General features: G+C 36.2%; 2 protein-coding genes across 2 annotated transcripts in view; one reads left to right on the forward strand and one right to left on the reverse strand.

Annotated features, from left to right (window-relative positions):
• The window catches only part of GLB1 (galactosidase beta 1), a 40,564-nt gene extending 34,322 nt beyond the window's left edge, over positions 1-6,242 (forward strand). Inside the window, exons 15-16 of the mRNA XM_015822786.2 lie at positions 1,399-1,623; positions 4,916-6,242. Coding sequence (XP_015678272.1) covers positions 1,399-1,623; positions 4,916-5,161 — 471 coding nt within the window. The 3' untranslated portion in view covers positions 5,162-6,242. The remainder of the gene's footprint in view (positions 1-1,398; positions 1,624-4,915) is intronic.
• An 8,991-nt stretch (positions 6,243-15,233) lies between these two features.
• LOC107293441 (C-C chemokine receptor type 4) lies at positions 15,234-16,307 on the reverse strand. Its single transcript, XM_015822596.1, has one exon. The coding sequence runs from the start codon at positions 16,305-16,307 to the stop codon at positions 15,234-15,236; it is 1,074 nt and encodes a 357-aa protein (XP_015678082.1).
• Positions 16,308-24,357: the final 8,050 nt, after the last annotated feature.

The following is a 24,357-nucleotide window of genomic DNA, read 5'->3' on the forward strand; positions in this document are numbered from 1 at the left end:
GATTTCCCTCAATGATTGTATCACTTGACCAAGTCTTAGAGATGAAGTCTTTCTTCAGACAACCCCTTTTCAACCTGTTTGGACTCTTATATGTCAAAAACATGCACCTTGAAGTGCCTCACTCAGCAGTCCAACCATTGCATTTTGTACCAGTTACAGGGTCTGGATCAAGCATGTAGCAACCTCACAAAGAATGCATAGTAGTTGTCCAATCACATGGTTACCATTTTGTTAACCATTATTGTTAGGTTTCTCTATCCAAGTCACAATACAATTGGTTTTCCAGCTGGAGTTGATAGTATGCACTTCTGTTAAAAATCTTTGAGTTATCACTAATACTTTGGCTCAAGTAATATGCCCACATTATATTTCTGAGAAAAAATATCCCATTTCAGATCAAGCTATTCCCCAAATTCTCATTCCCTTGATTCTATTGACCTACAAAATCCCCATCTTATTCATTTTTAGTATATTAAGCCACATCTATCCCATCATAGCATTGTTCTGGCCATCACAGCTTTTTCTGATGCAGATACAGAGCTGAGTGTTATAACTTCAGCATGTTAATGACAAGTAAATTAATGACAACCTCAAATTCCTAATGAACATCCCTTCCCAGGGAACTCATACATTTGTTAAACCATATCAGGGATAATATGCCTTGCAACAATCTAGCCCAAAGTTGTCAGATGTCAGAAACATAATCACCCATTTTTCTTTGAACAATTTCCATAGATAGAAGCAGAATCATTGTGCCACATCAACCACAATTGGCTCTCGGATTAAAAAAGATACAAATGATATGTGACCAAAATAACCAGCTATAGACTTTCCTCCCCAATGTATTGTAAGGCTATGGCTGTCCCCATCCAAATAAATTGGTTCAAAGTGATAAATTAAGTTCAGTTGCAGAAATTCCTGTGCCCATTCTTTTCCATTTTAATAAATTTTGTTAAAGAGAATATGCCCACATATTGTGTAATATAAAAAAGAAAAACCTTTAGATGAATCAGTTGTCTAAACTCTGAATACAAACTATATTTAACCATACTGAACACTGCTGAAAGATGAAACAAAATCAATAGGGTACCACTCCCTCTATCACTCTCCCATATGCCATTTATCTAACCATAGCAGAAATCCAGTTGAAAAATATCTGTATAATCAGTGTTTTTTCCAGAGCTCCCAAATACCTACTAATCTCATGGGATGACCTGCACTAACTTATTGAAGTTTATGTAGTCACTATACTGAGGGTTTTCAAAATAAAGCTATGGGACTGCAAAAAACCCAGGTAAAAGGAAAGAGAGAGAGAAAGAGAAAGGGAGGGAAGGAGGGAGAGAGAAAGAGAATTCCAAAGCAGTAAAACTCTTCTCTGACGTATACATTTATTTTCAGGGTCTGATTGCGAATTTAACTCTTGCTAAAGATATCCTCCTTGACTGGGAGATATATCCTCTGGACATTGACAGAGCAGTACAAGAGGGCTTGAGTCATAAGATATCTGGAAGGAATATATCAACATATGAAGGGTCTAATGTTTATACTGGCAATTTTTCCATTCCTAGTGGAATTCCAGATTTGCCTCAGGACACCTATCTCAAATTTCCAGGTTGGACAAAGGTACAATTTATTTTTTCATAAAAAGTTCATGTATAACTTCAAAATTCATATCGGACTTCTCATTGACCTCATTTATAGGTAAAGTGTAAAGCAGTTTAATTGGAGTATATTGACAGTATTGAGATTGTTAATTTCCAGTGCTAGGATTGAATGCTGCTTAATAATAGGTATATTTAGTAGGTCAACCACAAGGATTGATAAAGTTGGCAATATATGACAAAACAATTATTTTCAGGCTGATATAATCAAATAAAACTAAATTATTACTGTCTGATATCTATCTCTTGCAACTGGTAAACCTGTAGGTGCATACTGGCTGAATTATGTTAATGTCAGTTATGGATTTGTGATATTTTTAGTACTTGCCTCATGTGCAGATTAATACTGAAATTCATATTCTGCCTTCCACACATACGTTACAGTGCCCAAGACCCATGTGCCTTAATAGCTCTCATAACGTAACAGTTCTTATATTTTTTCATTTGAGAATTTTTTATTGAGAATATCAATGATTAGAATACACAAATTGTGAAAATTAAAAAGTTATTTGGTCCATTATTTCTAATTAAAGGTGTCCTTGGGAAGCATTCTTTATGATATCTGAAGTTCAAGGAACTAATTCTCTGTATTATTTCAATCAAGAGAAAACCTTTCACCCCAGTGGAAAAGTTAATTTCTTTTCAATTGTATCTGTGCTGTTGTGTCCCTTGTTGTTCATGTGTTCTAGTTTTATTCTTTTAGCCCACTAGTGAGATTTTTATTGTGCAATAAAAAGTGGCTGAAGAACACATAACATGTCATTTTTCAGATTATGTTTAGGCTATGTGAAACTCATATTTATTCCGGAGAACATCTGTCTCTTTCATCATAATTGATGGCATCTTATTTGCTATTAATTACTTGAATAGCTTGTCATGCAATTCCATAGAACTATACAGAAGACACTGTTCAGCTCCCCTTCCTATATAGAAATGAAAACTGTAAGCTAATATTAAAACGGGGTCTATAGTAAGAGCTGATACTGGCTGATTTTTACTAGAAAAGAGAATATTTGTAACTCATGGTTGAACTAGGGAGTCCTTGATGCTCTCTGTTCTTGGCTGTTTGCTCGCAGACTAGCATTATCTGAGTAGGTAAATCATCAATGCTAGTGAGTATAGGATTTGCTTCCCATTCATATATAGTAGTTAGCCTTGTTGGTGGAAGTGTGTTTTCTGCTCTGTAGTTCCTTGATTAGGCTTCTTTTTCTGCTAGATTGTTTGAGTGGTATTAATTATCTGGATGTTGGTTGCTTGAGAGGATGCATTTTGATCTTTTTTCCTTCCTTTTTAATATTTCTTTTAATAATGCTTCTTGATCTAGAATGCCTACTGTTTTCAAAGGAAAAAGGAAATACTTCCTATACAACATCATCCATGAGTTTCTTGCAACTTTTGCAGAAAATGCTTGACCAGTCAAATCTTTGCAGCACAAACAACACAAGCTATAAAAAGGATTATACTGCCAAACATCAAAACATATCAGAACAACCACAGATTATCACAACTACATGGCATTACCATAGCACACAAACTAACTAAATCCTTCCAGCATATTTTAAGTAAAACAAAAGATCCAGTAGTCTAAAAAGAAAATACAAGGGTCATCTTCAACATAAAGTCTTACATAGGGCATATAGGCAGAAGACTAGTAGAATGCATCCATGAACACAACTAGCAATCAAAAGACACTATGAAAGTTTCTTAATCTCACAATATATGGACAGACTCAAACATTGTTTCAGCTGGGAAAATATGAGCATCCTAGACTAAGCTAAATCCAAAAAATGATAGGGAATTTCTGGAAACTTGGCATTCAAACAAATTAGCCATCAATAGATACATAAAGATAAATCATATTTACATACTTCAGAAGTTTAAATAACTGTATTGTTTACATTTCTCCATGCAAAAAAATGTTTGTTTCAAAAATCACAAGAGCTTTGTACCAACTGGATGCCTGTAGGTTCCATAAGCAGGGCTTATGTAAGATTCTTCAATACATTTTTCCTTGCTTCCCAGCAACTAGGAATTTCACCTTTGATGTAGAATGGGATATAGTCATCTTGTGTAGTAACCACTGATCAATTTATCTTTTCTTTGTTCTCCCGTTAAGGTCAGCTAAAGTGTCATGTTTTGGGGCATTGAAGTTTAACTTTTATGAGAAAGTGCTATACTATATAGGCGTTTATCTATCTAAGTGCAATATTAGAATTTTTGTCATCAATAATTTGTTTTTGCAATAAGAAAGTCAGATTTATAATGAATATAGTAATGGAAACAAGTAAACCATTTTCTTGCAGAGGTCATTTTAAATTCAGGGTTATCTTCTTTTGGGGTGAATTGTTACTTACAGATTCTATTTTTGTTTTTTTATGTATTAAATAAATAATAGAGAACACTATATATTTTAGCTTAATGGTGCAAAAGTCTTATCAATCTCCTGCCACACCCACCCACACCAACACATACACACAAACAAACAAAACAGATTAGCAAGGGCAATTTTGCCAAAGCCACAGCAAGAGATAATTTTGATAAGAATGTTCTGAGGTTGAAACTTATTTAACACTTTGTGGAATGTGATTTAGCATATTTACAGAACTGTCTTAAAATGAGTTTTACTCTTTAAAAGGTATAGAAAATGTGCATAAACAGAATGAGCTGCCAAAAATTAAAAATGGGATTTGCAAAGGCTGTTTGCACAATAACTTGGTTGAGTTCATTTTTTAAACTGTTTCAGTTTTTCTTGTTACAAATATTGTCTAATCAGTGATTCCAAGAACAGCATGCTAGCATAGAGGTTAGAGAGATTACCAGATGGATTTAATTTCTGTGTAAGAAGTGATCCAACTAATCAGTGCCTTTGTAGGCACTTTCTATCACTCCAAGTCCCAACTCCCTTCAGTGAGTAGATCCGTGTTTCTTGTTGACAGCTTTGGGATGTGTGGACATCCTGGTTGCAGAATTCTGGAATCTGAAATTTACACATCTTAAAGTTGCTAAGGTTGAGAAACTTTGCCATAGATGGCTCATTTGGCTTCCTGAGCATATTTGAAGCCATATCCAGTAGTGCCCTATATAATCCTGCAGATATTCCTCTGGTTGCTTCTTTAATAAATGCTCCAAACCCAAACCCTGATATCACTGTTGGGGTGGGAAATTTTGAATTCTTAATTAGAATTTTGTTAGATTTGATTTCATATAAATGTTGCAGTCAGGATAGCTAAAATTATATATTTTTTCCTTTGCAGGGACAAGTCTGGATTAATGGCTTTAATTTAGGACGCTATTGGCCATCCCTTGGCCCTCAACTAACATTGTTCGTGCCTAGAAATATCCTTGTTTCATCTTCTCCAAATAATATTACCATTCTAGAGCTAGAGAGGTCTCCTTGTGGCATCCAGAATTGTTTGGTGGAATTTGTGGACAAGCCCATCCTCAATGAAACCCTTGACTATGAAGGCAATTTTGAGAAGCTGTTCTCTAAGGATTTGTGACTGAATCCTATGTAATTCTACTTGATTTACTGATTGTTGAGCCCATCAAAATATTAAGATTCAAGTAATGAGAAGTGTTACAATTCTAAGAGGTTTTTAACTCCATGAAAATGAAGACATATCTTCTGTGATTGACATTGATGAAAACTCCATTCTATTTAATTGATTTTTTCCCATATTAAATCAAAATGATAATTTCTTAAAATTGTCTGGGTGTTACCTTAACACTCAAATTTAACTGGATTTTCTTAAAGGTACTACACTGTGTTTTCCTTGGACAATTGTAGCTTTTCACCATAAATATGTTTGGTTTTGGAATATGTTAGTGCTTTTATATGTCCACGTGCTAAAATTGATGAAATTATTAATACTGCATCCATCATGGTTCCCCTTCATCATAAAAGTCTGAAAATAAATGCACAACCAAGTTAGTATAAAATCCTTAATTACAAAAATTGTTGGTGAACACTCTATTTTTATTATACTTTTAAAGTATACTTAAGTTTGATAGTATCACAGAAGGTGAAATTACCTAGCTAATCATCATCACAAGACTAGCCATTCTGGAAAATTCTCCCAATAGTTTACATGCTCAGGATGATCTACATAGCAGATTTTTGGAATTGCCAGAAGCAGAAGTGATTCCTGATGTTCCAGACATGGCTACATCCCTGAAATTAGCTGTGGCAATATTATCTTTATATATGGATGGTTTAGTCACCATGAATCAAGCTTGCCTTGAGAAACGTCTACTGTATATGCATGAGCCCCTGGTTTTTTCTGCCCCCAATACTACGGTATGTCCAAAAGTAACTTTGTTAAGGAAGCTGTTCTACCCTTATATGAATGTTAATTATTTGTCGATGAAATGTGGGAATGGTTTAATTTACAGAAAAGCTGATTTTACATACCCAGCTATATTATTTGATTGTTCCAGTATTCTTTGATTCCCATACTGTTTTTCACAGTAACCTCAAATGATTTTGTTTTAATTTGACAGTCAAAAGTGATTTGTAGCATTCCATTAAATGGTAACTGCTCCCTCTGTGTCATCTCTCAATATTCCCTCCATTAAAATAAATAAAACAGTTACTTGCAAAAAAAAAAAAAATCCCACCTATTTCTATGTACTTTAGAGTCAATTTTGCTCCTTTCTTCCCTGCAGATTTTCCTCAACTTACTATACTTTTATTCCTGGGTACACCATTTGGGAACTTTATTTCTTTCACAGACACTCTATCGCAATATCACAAGATCCATCCAGGCTTACAGTTTCTGGAAACTACCATGGCATTTGGTCCTAGCAAGCAACCAGGGTTTTTCCTTCATGGCTTTACAGATCAACAAATGTACATGCTTTCTCAAGTGTTTGCGATAACAAATATAGAAGATGAGGTGAATCTTCAAACATGATGTACATTGAGGTGTGTTATGCTCATCTGATGCACCAAGAATCTTGTGTAAAATGAGTGAAATTGCTCTGCATGCAGACTTGAATCCAGGCAGCAGTTGGTGCTTTACATTTCACAGCCAAAATATGTTGGGGAAAAAGCTACAGCTAAAGTATAAAGCAAGGTCCAGTTTAGCATAGTGGTGAAAGGCACTTAGCTAGAAGCAGGAGGTACTGAGTTGTAGTCCTTTTGGACAGTTTCTCTCAGCTCTGGCAAGAAAGCAAATGGCAAATGGCAAAATTGCCAGAGTCAAGATTGATTCAAAGACAAAAAAAAAAGTATGAAATACCTGTTTTGCAAATCAAACCCCCAATTTAAATTAGCATTTCCAGGAAATGAAAGCACACTTCTCTTACATTGGGTAAAATTACTGCTATCTATGTGGACAATGCTGAACTAGATAAACCAAGAGTCATTTATGTATATTATTAAAGAACATTAGGTTTAGAGAGGCATGAATTGATCCTGCAACATTTGATCTGGAGTGGCTGAAACTGGGCTTTTGATGTGCTAATCAGGTGATTGCTTATAGCAGGGCTTTTCAACCGGTGGTACGCGTACCACTTGTGGTACTTTGCCATGTGGCAGGTGGTACGCGATTGCTAGCCAAGTGTAGCAGGGGAGGGGAATGAGCAAGCCATGCCTGAGGGAGAGGCAGCTGCAGCTGCAGGACTGTCTGGGATTGGCAGGAGCCGGCAGGACTCCAGCTGATTGGCTCCAGCTGATTGGGCTTCCAGAAGCAGCTCGGAGCTGGAGGTTAACTGAAGAAAAGGGAGGGGAGAGAGGAGAGGCTATAAAATAACATGGCTTGGGTGGGGGAAAGGGAAAAAAGACAACTGGAAAGGTTTAATCCCTTTAAACAAATGTAATTAGTTTTACCCTCTTTAATTGAGTCTGTCTGTGGCTTTTAGAAAGTTTTCTTTGAAGGTAAAGATGCTTAATTTAAAGCTAAAGCTTTTTGCAATTGCCGGAGCCTTTCAGTCTAGAATTGCACCATTATGACACGTGACACACCTGAGGCAGCTTAAAGAGAGAGAAAAACCGGAATTTGTGTTTCTTTATTTTCTTGGTTTGCGCTTGATTCCTGTGTCTTTAAGGGTACAGGGAAGGGATTGGGGGGGGGTGCATTCTTACTACACTGTGGAAGAGCTCAGAAGGGCAAACCAGCTAGCTCAGGAGTCTACAAACTTAGCAACTTTAAGACCTGTGGATCTCAGCTCCCAGAATTCCTCAACCAGCCATGAGGGCTGAGGAATTCTGGGAGTTGAAGTCCACAAGTCTTAAAAGTGCCAAGTTTGAAGACCCCTGAGCTAGCTGGTAGTGGTGCATATTAATAAACATGGATAAATTCATCATACATTTGTCAGTGCAAAGGGAAAGGGATTCAGCAAAGGAACCGAAGGAATTAAAACTGGTACTTTTTTTTCTACAGTTTGTAATAAATACAAAAGCAACTAGTAGGACACAGTGGGGAGGGAAAAGGGGGAAAAGGTGAGGGGGAGAAGGGAAAAAGAACAGACTTCCTCTGTTGCAGTAGAAGGAAGCATTAACATTGAACCTCAACTTTTTACTTTTCCATAATATTATAAACTAGCCATTCCTATAACAACAAATGAATCTAATCAGTAAAACCAAAATCCCCCTCTTTTTTTAGTCATCAAGTTTTTGACACCTTGCTAAGCACTGGTGGTACTCAAATATTGTCATGTCCTAAAAGTGGTACAATCTGTGAAAAGGTTGAAAAGCCCTGGCTTATAGATGCCTTATTCCTTATTGAAGGTTATCAAGATGAAGTCTAGAAAGAAAGTTTGTAAAGTCAAGACTGAATATTTTAATTTTCTTTGTTTCTTTGTATCTATTTGGCTTAATGCTGGTTATAAATAATATTTGATATTCTGAGACTAAGTCAAGATAATCTGCAAATATTTATAGTTTAATAAGAGGAGGATTTTGGCCAAAGAATATTTGTGTATTTTGAAAAGAATACTTTGTGACCTTAGCTTTTCCATAATTTATTTGTTTATGTATTGTCATGTGTCCAGTAATGATCTTTCTCATTCGAAAGAGAATTTTGGTGAACAAAATACATGATGTCCAAGAAAATAGCATTTGATAATGTAGGCAGATTGAGTATAGGACAGGTTTCTGACTGCTCTCTGATATACAATAACGAACTTGGAATTAGGAAGAGCCATAAAATGTGACGTATCCAACTGAATAATTCACTGAATGCACACACATACACACATATCCCTACCCCCCCTCGGCAAACTGGAAAAAAAATGAAAAGAAAAAGATAATTATTTCAAGCTGTTGGGTGACTGACAAAGTCAGCAATAAATTTTAAGTAAATAGTTTAGAAAAATATAAATAGGAATGTATTTCTAAATCCATCTGTAAAAAGGACTGCTCAAATGTCCTCTTTTTATAAACCTTGTGGTAGAAAAGGTAGCAACGAATCAATGTGAAGACAGAATGTTATTCTGTCTTCTTAATTTTTGATTTTAGACTAGATGCTCAAAGAGACAGAGAGAGAGATGTCTCCATTTAAATTCCAACTTATGTAGCAAGAGTACACAAAGCTTTATTGAGGTACAGTAGTTAAGGATTGTGAAACTGTAAGAAAGCATGTTGTGGTCTCTGCAACCAGCTAAAAACCACTGCTGGGTGTGTATGTTTATAAAGCTGATATTCTAACAAATACTGCTGAGATCACTTCAAGAATTTAACTAGCTTCCATTCTTTTCTCTCCCCCCCACTTTAGATTTCTGTATTAAATACAATACAGAACTGTCAGCAGCACACCTTAATTTAGCTTTCTATATTTTGTACTAGTTAGTATAATTTAAAAGTTTAAATTGACAGATAGAATCTTTATTTTTGGTTCTTCTGACACTAACTACCCCCTATTCAATATGACTATGAAGTATAACTTATCTTTAATTAGTTCATGTTCCTCACATGCAATGGAAAATTTACTAGCTTTTTTTACATTATTTAAATTTATTTTGCAATAAAATGAAGCCACTGTAAAGTCCAGTGTGTAATGTAATAACTGAAAGCATTTACAAGCATAATTCCATTGTTCTAAAGGCAAGAGTCAGAGGCAGAAATTTTAAGGAGGAAGCAACTAATTAAAATTCAGTAGGATTTTTTCTGATCCTAAGAAACTGACATTGAACCTGAAAGAGCAAAAAATGCTACCAAATATCTATGTATTTATTTAAAGGACAATAATGGGGAAGTTAAAGTAAGAGGGTTAAAAGTCTTTGTTTTAGGGCAGGAATTTCTCTTCTTGCCTCAGGCAGAAATTGAAATTTATTCAAATTGTTCTTCAACACAATTAAATGCCATCTATCTACTGTTCTAATGCTATATAGGAAAAGTCTTAAAGGAAATGTAAAATGTTCATAGAATTTGGTGGCTTTCTGTAAAAAAACAGACATGAATAAAATGATTTTGTATAAATACCTGGGAGCGAACCTCATTCTAAACAGTGAGACGAATGACATATTATCCCTGCTTGGATTACCTTCCTGCCAATGTAATGGTACCAATAGTATTAACAACCAAATAATATTAACAGTTCATCTTTTGTATATATGGCCAAAAAAATATCACAGTTCATCTTCTTTATCCATGTTTTCCTGATACATTCATGTGTCCCTCTTTTTTTTCAAAGTAACACTTCTCCGTTACTGGAAGGCACACTTAGACATTTATCATTGAGTTGATATTTAACATATTAATTGAAAATAAATTAATAGAAAGCCATGAATAATTCTGGAGGCATGTTGCTGTCATAAGTTCCTTCCCACTGCCTACTTTCTATGCTGTTTGAATTATTTTTGAGGCTCCAGCATTTGTTGACATACTGCAATTCTTTGTGATCTTACTAAAAAATCTATCTTTGTCTAGGTTTATGTTTGTTAAAAAGAATGAATTATATCTTTCTCTATGTAGCAGTAAATGGAGCTCCAATAATAGAGTGATGGATACAGATGTCTTCCATTTAGTCCTTGTGTAACTAGGCTGCCTTGACCATTCTTTCTGTTTATAGTATCCCCATGTTCTGAAAAATTGGAGTGGGATTTGGGGAAAGGTACATTTTTAATGGTTTTATTATCTATGAGTCTTTAAATTTAGTCCACCTAGAATCTATAAGCTACATTAGAAAGTAAAAAAAATGCTTGGGAAGTGGCACTGGCAAACCATTTCTGTTAACGTTTACCAACAAGCTATTTTAGATGTGTCCATGTACTTACCACTTTGGCTAGAGGGGACCTTCAAAAGTCTTGATTTCATCATAATACATTTCAAAAAGGCAAAAGAGTAACCAGCTCCAAAAGAGAATGGTCTTTCCACCTTTCTTTTGAAAGATCTAAAGCAATGTGTACATTTGATTTGGCAAATAAGAGCCAAAGACTATTAAGCTAAAACCACAGAAATTTCTCTGAAACTTCTCTGAGTTTCATTAGTGAGTTTGAGCAAGAGATGATGCCCCAAGGGGGGAGGGATCTGTTTATAAAGGAAATTGCCAGGTTGGAGAAAAAGAGAACATAATGCTTTCAGTCGCAGACTTCTCAATCCCAGTGCATAATATCACAGCAGTATATTGTAGGTCTTGTGTTTGCTGCTCTTTGCTGCTCTCTTCAGAGGACAAAAATTTGATTTTGGTGGAATCTTTGGAACTTAGCAGCATAAATTCAGAGCTTGTTTGAAAAAAAATGTTCCACTATTCTTTGCTATCTACTCTGTTTCCGTTTCATAACTCTGAAGTGAATGGAACAGGATCCATAAAGGCATACATTTTCATCCATAATTCCCTAATCAAGGAGAGAACAAACCTAGAACTTAAAAGAAATTTCCTGACAGCTATTCAACACTGGATGTTTTTAAGAAGAGATTGGACAGCAATTTGTCTAAAATGGTATAGGGCAGTGGTGGCGAACCTATGGCACAGGTGCCAGAGGCAGCATTCGGAGCCCTCTCTGTGGGCACACGCGCCGTCACCCCAGTCCTAAGCCTTCAGCTGGGTTTTATAAAACCTTTTCGCTTTAGGCCTCCGCCGCCGTGTGCAAAAAAAAAAAAAGGTTCAATCAGTTAATTTCAACTTCTTGCAGGAAAAAAAGATCTTGCAAAGTTGGAATTGATTGATTGAACCAGTCTGCCGTTACCACTGTAGCCACGCCCACCCAATGGGCCACACCCACCCAATGGGCCACGCCCACCCAGCACTCGACGATGCATAAGTGGGTTTTGGATTGCAGTTTGGGCACTCAGTCTCTAAAAGGTTCGCCATCACTGGTATAGGGTTTCCTGCCTGAGCAGAGGGTTGGACTAGAAGACCTCCAAGGTCCCTTCCAAGTGTGTTATTTTGTTAATCTTGCATTTACTGTTTTTTTCCCCAGATTGTTGCTTAGGAGAATTATGGTAATTTATGGGATTTACTTTAAAAATAAAGTTATAGGAAGAGGAAGGAAATTAAAATATTTTCAACTAGGGGAAAAATGATTCCCGTCTTCCTTCCACAAAAATATTTATGCTTATGATGCTAATAATTTGCATGTTTATGGAATTACTTCTTTGTTAATTTTATAAAAATGATACTACCCCCTCCCAAAACATATAGGAGAGTAAATATTGCAATGTTTTTGTAAATTCCCAAATTAAAAAGTTTATTGTTATTCAAAAGCTCCCAAACCTATTCGTAAATATATATTGGATACTATCTGTTCAAAAGATCAACTTTGCCTATGTATTCCATCCAATTCAGGCAATACAGTATAGTTCTCTTAAACTTCCAAAACCAAAAGGGAAAGTCCACCCATCCTTTCAATTCATTTGAAATCCAAAACCCATCATCTTGACATAGGTTGTAATTGAGGTTGTAATTGATAATTAAAAAAAGAGATTGGACTTCCAATGTGTTGTCACATTTACATTCATATCCCAAAGCAATTGGTGAGACTCCAAAACATTCATAGATGAAGCACCCCCATTTTGTAAACTAGTGTCCAGATCAAGTATTTTGATCTATAATTTTTTAGTACAATCAAACTGGGTCATGTTTTCCTTTCCAAACTGTTCTCTGATCAACCTGAATTAGTAATATAATCAAGTTTTACATTAAATGGGAGATAGTTTCTTTCATTTTTAATCAATAGCAAATTTCTGTTATTATTGATAAAACAGCAGAAAGCATGTATTTTTAGTGTTAATCACTTATATATAGCCTTAGATGAAATATTAAAACTGGCTAAAACAGTGGTTCTCTACCTGTGATCTGTGGAACCCTGAGGGGAACACGATGTCATCACAAGGTCTGTGAAGACTTGAAGAAATGTTATGATTTAAATATTGAGTCTTTATGGTCCATGGCCATGGTTCATGGCCACAAAAGGCATTTAAAGCAGGTCTATGGTGAAGAAAAGTTTGAGACCACTCGGCTACAGTATATATGTGAAGGCACTTACAGTTGTTCACTAACTGGGCAACATTTGGTCCATTTCATGAAATCAAGACCATGTTTCTTTAAGTAATGCATCTGTTGGAAACTACAGTAAGCTAAGATTCCTGGTGGTTCTTTTTCCCCACATGGTGCCCTCTGAACTATATTAGACTTCAAACCCTGTGGAGTTCAGCAACTATACCCTATGTATTTGCTAAGTAAAAATTATGGGAGTTATACAACTTAGATTGAAGGCAATACACTGAAGAAAGTTCATTTACTATCACTGTGACAATTGTATGAAATGGCATAACATCCTTTGCATGAAATGGGCTGGTATTTTATCTACTTATTGAGCAAAAATGGCAATTTTAAATGGCTTTATGTCATGAAATGGATACTTTTGGCAAGTCATAATCAATTTAACTTAGTAGTGAAACACATTTTCAGAAAAAATGCTAGGTAGATTGTACTAATCTTAATTGCAAGATATTGATTCTTAGAGTGGGAAAACACTTGCTTTTGATATTTATATATTAGATACTGCAACAACTACAATCTTTTTTATGCTTATTTTGTTAATAACATTTTCCTTTGCATCATAGGACTTTTGACTACTGACCAGTAAAAAAAATGCTAATACTTGCAAAGACAAGTTCTCACTATAAATTTGCAACATATACTTTCTGTATCAAGTATGATGTACATCCTTACTTCTGTCTGCCAGTGATGTATGACTAATTTTTTTTTCATATAATTTGTATAAAGTCATTGATAAATCTTTCACAAAAGGTATTTATTTATTTTATCATTAAAAGATAAAGAATAGAAATGTTAAAAAACATTCTTCATAAAATAATACATTTCTTCTATTAACATTTATAGACAATTAAGTAATACAGTGCTTAAGTTTCAAGTGCCCACAAAAAACAAAGGTTCTTTACATTTAAAAAGCTGAGTATTAATGGTGTTATTACTTGAAATGGCTTTCCATTAAATGATTTCTAAAAACTAAAACTAACTTAATATAATATCATCATACATATCTGAAAACATGACATGAGGTTATGTGTTTAACATTAAAATAATGAATTCTGCAAAATCATAGTATAAACTGTGAATAAGATAGGCAGAGTTCAGTGTCCCTGTCAACAGGAGAAAGTGAAGATCAGCATTATGGCCAAGGTTCTCCTGTATGCATAATGCAGTAACTTATAATACTGTGATATGTCTGTATACTTCATTTCAATTCAGTAAGGCATGGATAGATCTGTACAGCACTCTCATGAAAGGAACATGGCCTACATTTTGTGAAATGTAACTACATGTAACTACATATGAGAAATTGAGTAATCTTAATTCCCTGAAAGAGGAAAGTAGATATGTTTCTCTGCTTTCAGATAGGTACAGCCTCTAAAATAAATTCAACAGGCATAAACTATAATGATAGACTCTTGGACTATCTAGTTTGCAAGAAATTAAGATATTTTCCTGTTACAAGGGATTGTGGGAATTGGGGTAAGAAGGGAAAGAAAAACTTCCGACCCCTTGTCTGTACTAGTTATGCTAAGATGGAAGGGTGTTAGCCATGGCAAATGATCCATAACTTTCTCTGAGACTTATTTATTTAGCTGGGGTTTATGAAAATTGCCTTTGAAGAGACATCTAAAGGAAGATAAAGAGTTAATTGAAGATAATAATTCTGCTCACAACTGACACAACCACTTTGAAAAATCTTGGGAACTGCTGACTTTGAGATATGCAACTGCTGTTATTTCCAAGCTTGTCTGCTGCCTCAGAGGACCCAAACTTGTGAACTGCAGAGTTGATTTGAAGCTATCTTAACTCTGAAAAGAGAAAAAAAACTTCCTAGATAGCAAAAGATATGTAAAACAAGTATCATAATGCCATGACTAGAAAGGAAACTTAAAGAGTTCACATCTTTGTCAGAAATATGACCATAGGACTGAAATGACAAATTGATGTATACTGAGACTTACAGCTCTGTGTAATTGCTGCATCCAATGCAAAATAGCTTTTGTGTTTCCAAGTTGTATGGGCTGCTTTTCTTTTTCCATGTTAAAAATTTACTTGAAGCCATGCTTATTTGTCGGCATATCATAGTTGTCATTGTTCTGTTGTATTGGTTCAACTTCAAGTGTTTCAGATTTCAGAATGTCTCTTCATCACTAGTGGATTGTGTATAACCTGAACCTGATGACTCAGAATAGAAAGATTCATGGAACCCACAGGATTTACAAAGTATTTTTGAAAGTACACAGTTTTTGAAGAACAGTCTGATATATAACTTGAACTTTTGTCCCATAAAGAAATAGATGATTGGATTCAAACAGCAGTGAAAATATGTTAGGATTTGAGTCACCTGATCTGCATAGTCCAAATTTTTGCTGATTTCACATTGTTGAAGAATACCCACATCATCCAAACATTTTAGAAAAAGTATAACATTGTTAGGTGTCCAACACATAAAAAACATGACCACCACAACAAAGATCATCTTCACTGCCTTCTTTTTCTTGTTATTTCTACAGTGCAGCAAGGTCAGAACTATTCTTGCATAACAAAAGGAAATGACGATGGAGGGCACAATGAGGCCTAATATGTTGATTTCGATACAAGCAAAGAGTTTCCATGCTGTGCTATTATTATGGTACACTAATTTGCATGCAGTACGATTATAGTCATTTACTGATGAGCTAAATATGAGGTCTGGAACAGAGACATTGATGGCCACTAGCCATACAATAAGACTAGTAAGACTGCCATAGGTGGCAGTTCTTGCTTTCAGTGAAAATGCAATATGAACAATGGCAAGATACCTATCAATACTCATGAGCATGATAAAAAAGATTCCACTGAAAAATCCAATCTGGGAGGTCCAAGAGACTATTTTACATAAAGTATCTCCAAATACCCAGTTATCAGCCATGAAGTAAGACCAAAAAGGAAGAGTAAGAACAAAAAGCAAATCAGAAATGGCGAGATTGAGTACATAAATATCTGTCATGCTTTTTAACCTCTTGTACTTCAGTAGTACCAAGACAACAAGAGTATTGCCAGTTAAACCAAGCAAGAAGACCAGTGAGCAAAGAGTAGGAAGGAACAATGATCCAAAGCTTCTTACTCCATCTTTGTTGCATGGTTGAGGCCCATCATACTCATCGTCATAATCAATAAATGAAGAGGATTCCATGCTGATGCTGGCTGCTTCACTGGTAGACATAATTGGAAACCTAAATGAAAAGATTAAGGAGTCAACATGGGAATTCATAGCTTTCTACTCAGAGGAATTAAGGTTGCTATCTTACACATGCTTATTCTGGAAGGCCCACTAAATTCAGTGGTATTGGTTCAGAGTGATAATACATAAAACTAGACTGTCTGTATTATAATTTTTAAAAAATCACAAGAAAATACAATTTGGAAGATATGCATTTCTGAGCCAAAACAGAAACTTCAGACTGAACAACATAATTACTAGTGCTCTAATATCATTCCTGGGTAGAAGAAACTATTCCCTCCAGTCACTGGATTACACTACACTATTTGGCTTTGCTGCTACAAAAAAAATGTCCATACTTCTCTCTGCCTTACTAGAAGCAGATGGAGTTTGTTCAAGGCAAGAGAAAAATATGTATTATAATTGATTATAGTGTTTCAGCACCTTGTCTGGATGTTTCTTGATTCCATTCTGCAGACCATGACACCAGTTTTTGCCACTTGATCTGATGCAAACTGTTGAAGAACTTGAACATTCACCCGTTCGTAGTCCTTAGTTTAATAAAATATTGTCCATTCTTGAACTTCAGATTCTTTGTGCTGAGGAGGCTACATTTTCTATAGAATAATCAACCCTGTCCAACTCCTGTTGCAATCTTCTCTAATTTTCTATTTCTCTTATCCTATACAATCTCCTGCCAGATTAAGAATTATCTTGCCCTGAAGCAATAAAGTATTCACTATCTTTTTTCTAGTCACTCATGCAGATCAAAAATTCACTTTTAAAAAAATATCTGACCCTCTTACTCCACATGTAAAGAATTGGTTCCAGAATTCATGAATATGCTTCTTCCACACTTTATATTCACCTTCTTCTGGATCTTTTTCTTCCTTCCTTTAATTTTACAGTTGTTTTAATTTTCTGAATTTTTACCATAGCACAACTATATTGATCTCAGATAATATTTTTAAAAATACTATTGCAAGTTTTACTCATTTTAATCAATCAGTTAATGAAATGCCAGGATATTTATGCTTTCAGCATTGTTTAAAGAATAATGCTACACTATATAATTAACAATTGTAATTCAGTTTTATTTTTATTGCTTCTGCATATCCCTTTCATCTCACTGTTCCTCTTATTTTCCTTTTCATTACCTATATATCAATGTTGATTTGCATTATATAAATCTTACTCCTAGGAATACTAAAATTTGGAGTAAAATCCATTAAGTGCAGCATGATTATCTTTAATGGATTCCAACTTACTTGGACGATGTCAGGTTAGGACAGTCTACATTAAATTCTGTATCTATTACACAGCAACAGAAATCATATTGATAATTCCTATTAGAGGAAAAAACAATGAGATCTAATCCAACTCCTTGTAATCAGTGGATTTATTTCTAAGAGGCAGAGTATCATAAATTAAAATTTATGAAATTAAATCAATTTCATAAACAAAAGCCTAATATATCAACACTGAAACTTGTCTAGTTTCTTCATCATACCTGCAGAAGTTTAATCTGGATTGGTGAAATGGACGGCTCGGTGTGGTTGGGGGATTGGTTGAAGATTCTGCCAGTCCTACCTTTAACAGTCCCTGTGATTAATTGTAGCAACAATTGTAGATCACAGTGCAAGGAGATCTTATCTCAAAGGAAATCAATGTGTAAGTTTTGTTGATTTGCATATTACAAATCTTATGCCTGACCACTTTAGCCTTTTATGAAAATAAAAACGAATAATTCATTGTTCTCAATCCCACACACTTTTACCTGGAAATAAATATTGTTGAGCTCCAGTAGATTTTCTTTTGAATAAGCATAGATATGATTAGTTTGTATATGTTGTAGTACTGTAAAGTAAACGTCCATTTATAGAGTTATATAGTCCCAAAATATCCTTTAAATGATACACAGTTACTTCTTAGAAAGCTTAATTCAGCTCAGAGAGTTTTCTGTAAGCAATTACAGATTTGTGCTATAAGTGCCTTCATTTTTGCAAGGTAACATGAGGGGGCTGATTTACAAAAATGTAAGTAATTTTCCATTTTTCAAATCATTAAGCACAATAAGAGGTTCATTGTTTAAAAAAATATGGTTAAAAATTAGAAGAGTTGGACATAAATTATGTTTCCAATTTTTATTTTTTTTCCTCTGTAAAGAACAAAATTGAAAAGACAAATTCTGTGAATTTCTCTAGAAAGAAGAGAAATTCGCCAACAATGTCCCAAGAGCAGGATTTCATCTTAGCTGTGACATTAGTACCAGTATCACAGTGAAAGAACGGCCTTTGAGAGAAGATGTCTTACATTTTCATTTTGGGAATGTATTGGGAATATAACATGATCATGAACATGAGAATTGCCAGATTACCATACAAATTATCAAATAGTAATTCAGAAACACTATTCAATGACCACGTAACTAAGTGGTCAACTAGAATGCCATATATTCTCCACTGTAAATTCTTCAAATGCGTCTTTTTTTGGTAAAAAAAAAAATCTAAAGCAAATTTTATCATTAAAGATGGAGTTAAAAAAAAAACCAAGCAATTTTCTCTGTCTGAAGCTATTCCACACTTAATATATATATATATATTTACCTGTCCACGAAGATAAGAAATATCTTACATAAGTGTAATGTACCGTCTGCCTAAGGAAGTGGTGTAAATCAAGTGAGATAGACTGCAGAAAAGTTAACTGTAGAGAAACAATTCATTGAAGTACACATTACCTTTCTGTAGATGAATGGAAGAAGCCTCACTAACTCCCTCTTGTGAATAGCATCAGACTAATGCCACACATTCACCGTTTTCTACACTAGGAACATTATCTAGCTCTTAAGAAAATCACATTCTATTTATTTCAAAAAGTTTAATAATTGTATGTATCGTTAAACTTTTTTTCTTTCTAAAGTCCCTCTTTGGTCTTTACACATCCTTCTGCAATCAAAGCAGATTGAAAAGAAGATACCCTGGTTATGCATGATGTTTAAAATTGTAGTAACTTAGTTCATTTATGATTGCGTTTCTACTTGTGGAATACTTGAATAAAATATGATCTGTGCAGAAATCAAATTGTATTGAAAAAAAATCAAAGTATTTATTGTTTTAAAAATAATTATTTTCCCAGAGACAATTATGTTACAATATGAAGGACCCAGGATTCTGGACAGCATAGCAAGTAAACTATGCCAGGTTTTTTTAGCTGTCAAATTATGATCTTTGTTTTGGACTGAACCATTCTTACTTGAGCTCCTAAATTATTCTCCAGCCTTTCCACACTGTTCCTAATATAACACGGGTGTCAAACTCACTGCATCATGTGATGATGCAACTGGCCCGTGGGCCGGCAGTTTGACACCCCTGTAATATAGGTCTATTTCATGGTGCAAACTGCTCACTGATGAGTTTCAATTTTGGAAAAAAAAAAGAAGTTTGGTTTCATAATTATCTGACAGGGTTAAATATATTCCGTTTTGAAATAAATCCAGCCTGGATCTGGATGTATAATTCTACCTAGCTGAAATTTTCAGTCAATAACTTTAAGTATAATATATAAATTGTGTTTTATAGTGTAGTTGACTTACATGAAATAACTTCCTGTATTTGTTTTCTTCACAGTCAAGAAATATTAGATTTCCAACCATGAAATAAGAAGATTCAAATTATGTATTTGAAATTTTTTTCAATGGCTTTGGATCTTAAGTTCCACAGAACATTACCTGGAAAAGGGAAGATAAACAAATATATTTCTACAATGGTACCTTACCCAAAACGACATTTTTACCATGTTTGGATTTTACATGTTACTGATAAGGTGTACCACCACATATTGTAGTACACCTTAACAGTAGCTTGTGTAAAATCCAATATTTTGTGAGACATACGGTATATTTTTCTTTAATTTTCTATCACAAATAGGATTTAAGGACAATTTGAATCTTGGGGGGAAAAAGCACTGAAGAGAGGATGCAGAATCTAGCCTGAGAAATATATCTAGTTGGTATCAGTGGCTAAAGCACAGAACTAGGAAATTCAACCCTTTCCCTGGGGACCCTGGAGACCAGTAGGGCTAAAGCATGGTTGTTGTTCAACCAATGCAGCAATAAAAAAAATTGATGTGGCAGAAAAAAGAGGACAAAAAGTGGAAATGAGAGCTGCATGAAGAAAGGAATGTGAACACACAGACACACACATACCAAATTAAATCACGAAAAGCAAACGAGAGAGAGATTCTCCTTGCTATTTGCACCCTGAGAAAACACCCTCACAAACATATACCTTGGGTTGGGATCACCCTCCAACAAGGTTTTTGGAAAGCCTCCGGTTGCAAGCTGGGCTGGCACACGCTTGCCTTGCAAACTTGGAGACTTGCGCGAAGGGAGCACGAGCCCAGCTAGGGTGCTGGGAGGAGGAAAGGAAGAAAGAGAGAAAGAAGAGGAGGAGGCAGAAAAAGTAGCAGGAGGGAGAGGAAGCAGGAAGAGGAGGAGGAGGCAGAAGAAGAGAGAGCACAAGAAGCAGGAGGAGGAAGTGGAGGAAGGACACTGAGCTCATATGTTGCAAGACAGTTGCAAGCGCAGCCACTCGAGAACCTTTGCACTGAGCAAGCCGGCTTCTGCCCAGACCCCTGCAGATTTGCCGCATGCTTCCAGTTGCGCAGCCTGGTTCCTAACTAGCTGTGGACCGGTATTGGTCTGCTGCCCAGGGGTTGTGGACTCCTGTGTTAGAGCAGAGGTCCCCAACCTTTTTGGCACAGGGGACTGGTTTCATGGAAGACAAATAAATATACTACAAAAAGAAGCACCAGTCTTCAAAGTCAGCATATTTTCCAATAATGCTACCAAATATTACATGGATTGCATCAATATCCTTAGGAAAAATGTGGTGAGTGGCTGCAGTCCAGAGCTTTGTGTATGAGACATGTTCCAAGAAAAAAAAAAGTAAATTTCATGGGAGACTAGAGATTTGAAGAGTGCACCTTGCTACTTTTTCTTCTGGTAAATGCGTTTTCTGGTAGATCACATTTATGTATTCCTGTTTGTTAAAATGGAATTGAAAAAAACAAAAATACATCACAAAACCAAGTCATATAGTTTGATGAACTTTCAAAATTTTTATATCTCCCACAAATGAAATCAGATATCCATCTATTCAGATACTTTCTTTGAGGAGGCCATATTTGAAATAGAATTTTGATGGATCAGTTTTAATCCTAAATCTGTTGATCTTAAGTTAAATTATTATTTTGAGGGTTATTTCAAGTTTCTTTTTCATTCTTCTTTCACAGAATTGTACAATCCTTTTTGCAAGTTATTTGCAGGCTTATTCCTTCCCTCGTCTGAAGATTATCTGTAAGGTCCTTCATGCCCATGAAGAAGAATGACAAGGTTGATATGGGAACTGGAACCCAAATCTTGGGAACAGCAACTGAAAAAAACTTGAGAAAGGGCACAGATGGGAGATGGGATAACACTTTTCTACACACATACCCAATGGAATGCCACACAAGATCTATTATCCATCATTAAGAAGTAGCCATCATGAAAAATGTACATCCAAGCAGCCTGCAGGATTCAAGCTCAATTTAAATTGATTTTTTTTAAAAAAAAAATCCCTCATATTTTGATGTGAATTTCTAGGAAAATAAACTTTAGTGTAGTTCTGAATGGTTTCTACAACAGAGGAACAGTACCCTTGAATAGAATAGTGTGGAGGTAAATGCTTAAAGTTACCACCTTCAGGATATACAGCAGTGTAGTGAGAAGTATGAATAGGTTTGTTAATGTGTGTGTATGTGCAAGAGCTGGAATAAGAATCAACAGAGTATAGACATGTAATTCCTGGTCCCATGGATGCTGCTCACTCTCCTCCAGCTCTTCCTAAGGTAGTGTGCCCTCCTGAGATTTCCATGGTGTCCAATGTGGCTCTTATCCTAGACAGATTTCTAACTGTTGATACAAGTCCTCCTCCTTTTATGTACAGCATTGGGATAAATACTTTCAAAGGGATAAAAATAATTTTTGGCTGAAAGATTTATCCAGTAGATTTGGATATGCTGGCTATATGAAAGTTGTATCAATAAAAGAGAATATATATAATTCAGGGTTAAACTGTGGAGTTGTTGATGCTCTTTGAACTTTATTGTTGATGAGCTATATGTTTAGGGGACATAGTTTGGCTTGGACATTTTAGAAGGGCAGCCATGTTAGCCATAATGTGGCATAAAAATATCAGAAATTTAGTCAGACTTTTTGTCTGACTAATAAATTGTATTAAAAGCATAAGCTTTTGTGAATTCAATTAATTAGATGCATAGATAGGCTTCATTGGGTGTACAGATTATGTGTGAGACATATTATGACTACTTTAAATGATAAAATGTTAAAAACTCATTGTATTTGTTGAAATCTTCTGAAATAGCATAAACCCTTTGATGGATGCAGGTTGATCAATTTGGGTTACGAGATTACATTTGGCTTAGAAACATTACAGAGGATAAATACTATATATAAATATGAGTTCATTTTTTCCCCAAAGCAATCACAGCTACCAAATTCCAGGTTCCTTTGGTACCCTTGTACCAAGTGAAGTGGGAATGGAGCATTTACATTTTAATATTATTTTTACTATTATATTTTTTAGACTCACAGAGAAGGCATGAGAAGAAGGAAATAATAAGACAGATATTAGATTGCATTTTCCATTAGCAATTTAAATCATAGAACTATAGAACTGTACAGTTGGAATGGATTACAGAATCACCTAGTGCATGGGTCGGCAACCCGTGGCTCTGAAGCCACATGTGGCTCTTTCAGCCTTCTACTGCGGCTCCCAAGCCTTTTGCAGAGAGAGAGACAGAGACAGAGAGAGGGACTTGCACTTCCCTTCTCTCTCTCTCTCTCTCTCTCTCTCTCTCTCTCTCTCTCTCTCTCTCTCTCTCTCTCTCTCTCTCTCTCTCTCTCTCTCTCTCTCAGGAAGGGCTGCGGACCTCCGTCTTCTTGCAGGTTCCAACCGACTGCTTTGCATCTCGCTGAGGCCCTGGGCTGTCAAAATAGCTGCAATCAGAATACGCAGGTAAAGCAGTGTTACACTGGCACTGAAGGCAAGCAGAGGCAACGGACAGAGCAGGTAGGGCTCACTCCCAACGTCTAGCCTGGAACCCGGGGCAGCTCCTTCGGACTAACAGACTGCCTGCTAGCTAAGCACTCGGAGCTGGCAGCCTGGCGAGCGAGTCTGACAGCACGCCCTGGCCGAGCTGCTGCCAAAAAGGCCAGCTCCATTTCTTCTCTGCCGCTTGCAGCAGAGCCACCTTCTGCTAGCGGCACGATGCCCGCGGCACCTGCTCCCTCCCCAGCCGGCTTGTCTTTCCCTCATTTCCCCTCGCCAGGGTCCTGCTTCTTTAGCAGTGCCTCCACCCATCTCCCGCAGTCGAGATGCCACTGCCACGAGGCAGGAGGCAAGTGGCAGAGGACAAATGGGGGGGGTGGCCTTTTTGGCAGCAGCTCGGCCACGGCATGCAATCAGACTCGCTTGCCAGGCTGCCAGCTCTGAGTGTTTAGCTAGCAGGCAGTCTGTTAGTCTGAAGGAGCTTCCCCGGGTCCCAGGCTAGACGTTGGGAGTGAGCCCTGCCTGCTCCGTCCACTGCCTCCGCTTGCCTTCAATGCCAGCATAATGCTGCTTTATCTGCATATTCCGATTGCAGCTATTTTGACTACAGCCTGGGGACCTCGGCGAGATACAAAGTAGTTGATTCCAACTGCAACCTGCAAGAAGATGGAGGTCCAGAAGGTCTGCAGCCTTAAAGCCCCCCCTCCCCAGAGAGAGAGAGAGAGAGGGAGGGAGAGGGAGAGAGAAAGGAAGGGAGGGAGAGGGAGGGAGGGAGAGAGGGGGGAGGGAGAGAGAGAGAGGGAGGGATGGAGATAGAGAGAGAAAGAGAGAGGGAGGGAGGGAGAGAGAGAGAAAAATATATATGAATATATGTGGTTGTCCTTACCGGACTTTTAGTAAAGAACGTTTAATGAAATATTTTGATTTTTTTAAATTAAGAG

Source organism: Protobothrops mucrosquamatus, unplaced genomic scaffold, assembly GCF_001527695.2.
Source record: "Protobothrops mucrosquamatus isolate PMUCROS unplaced genomic scaffold, P.Mucros_1.0 scaffold_177, whole genome shotgun sequence".
NCBI classification, from domain to species: Eukaryota; Metazoa; Chordata; class Lepidosauria; order Squamata; family Viperidae; genus Protobothrops; species Protobothrops mucrosquamatus.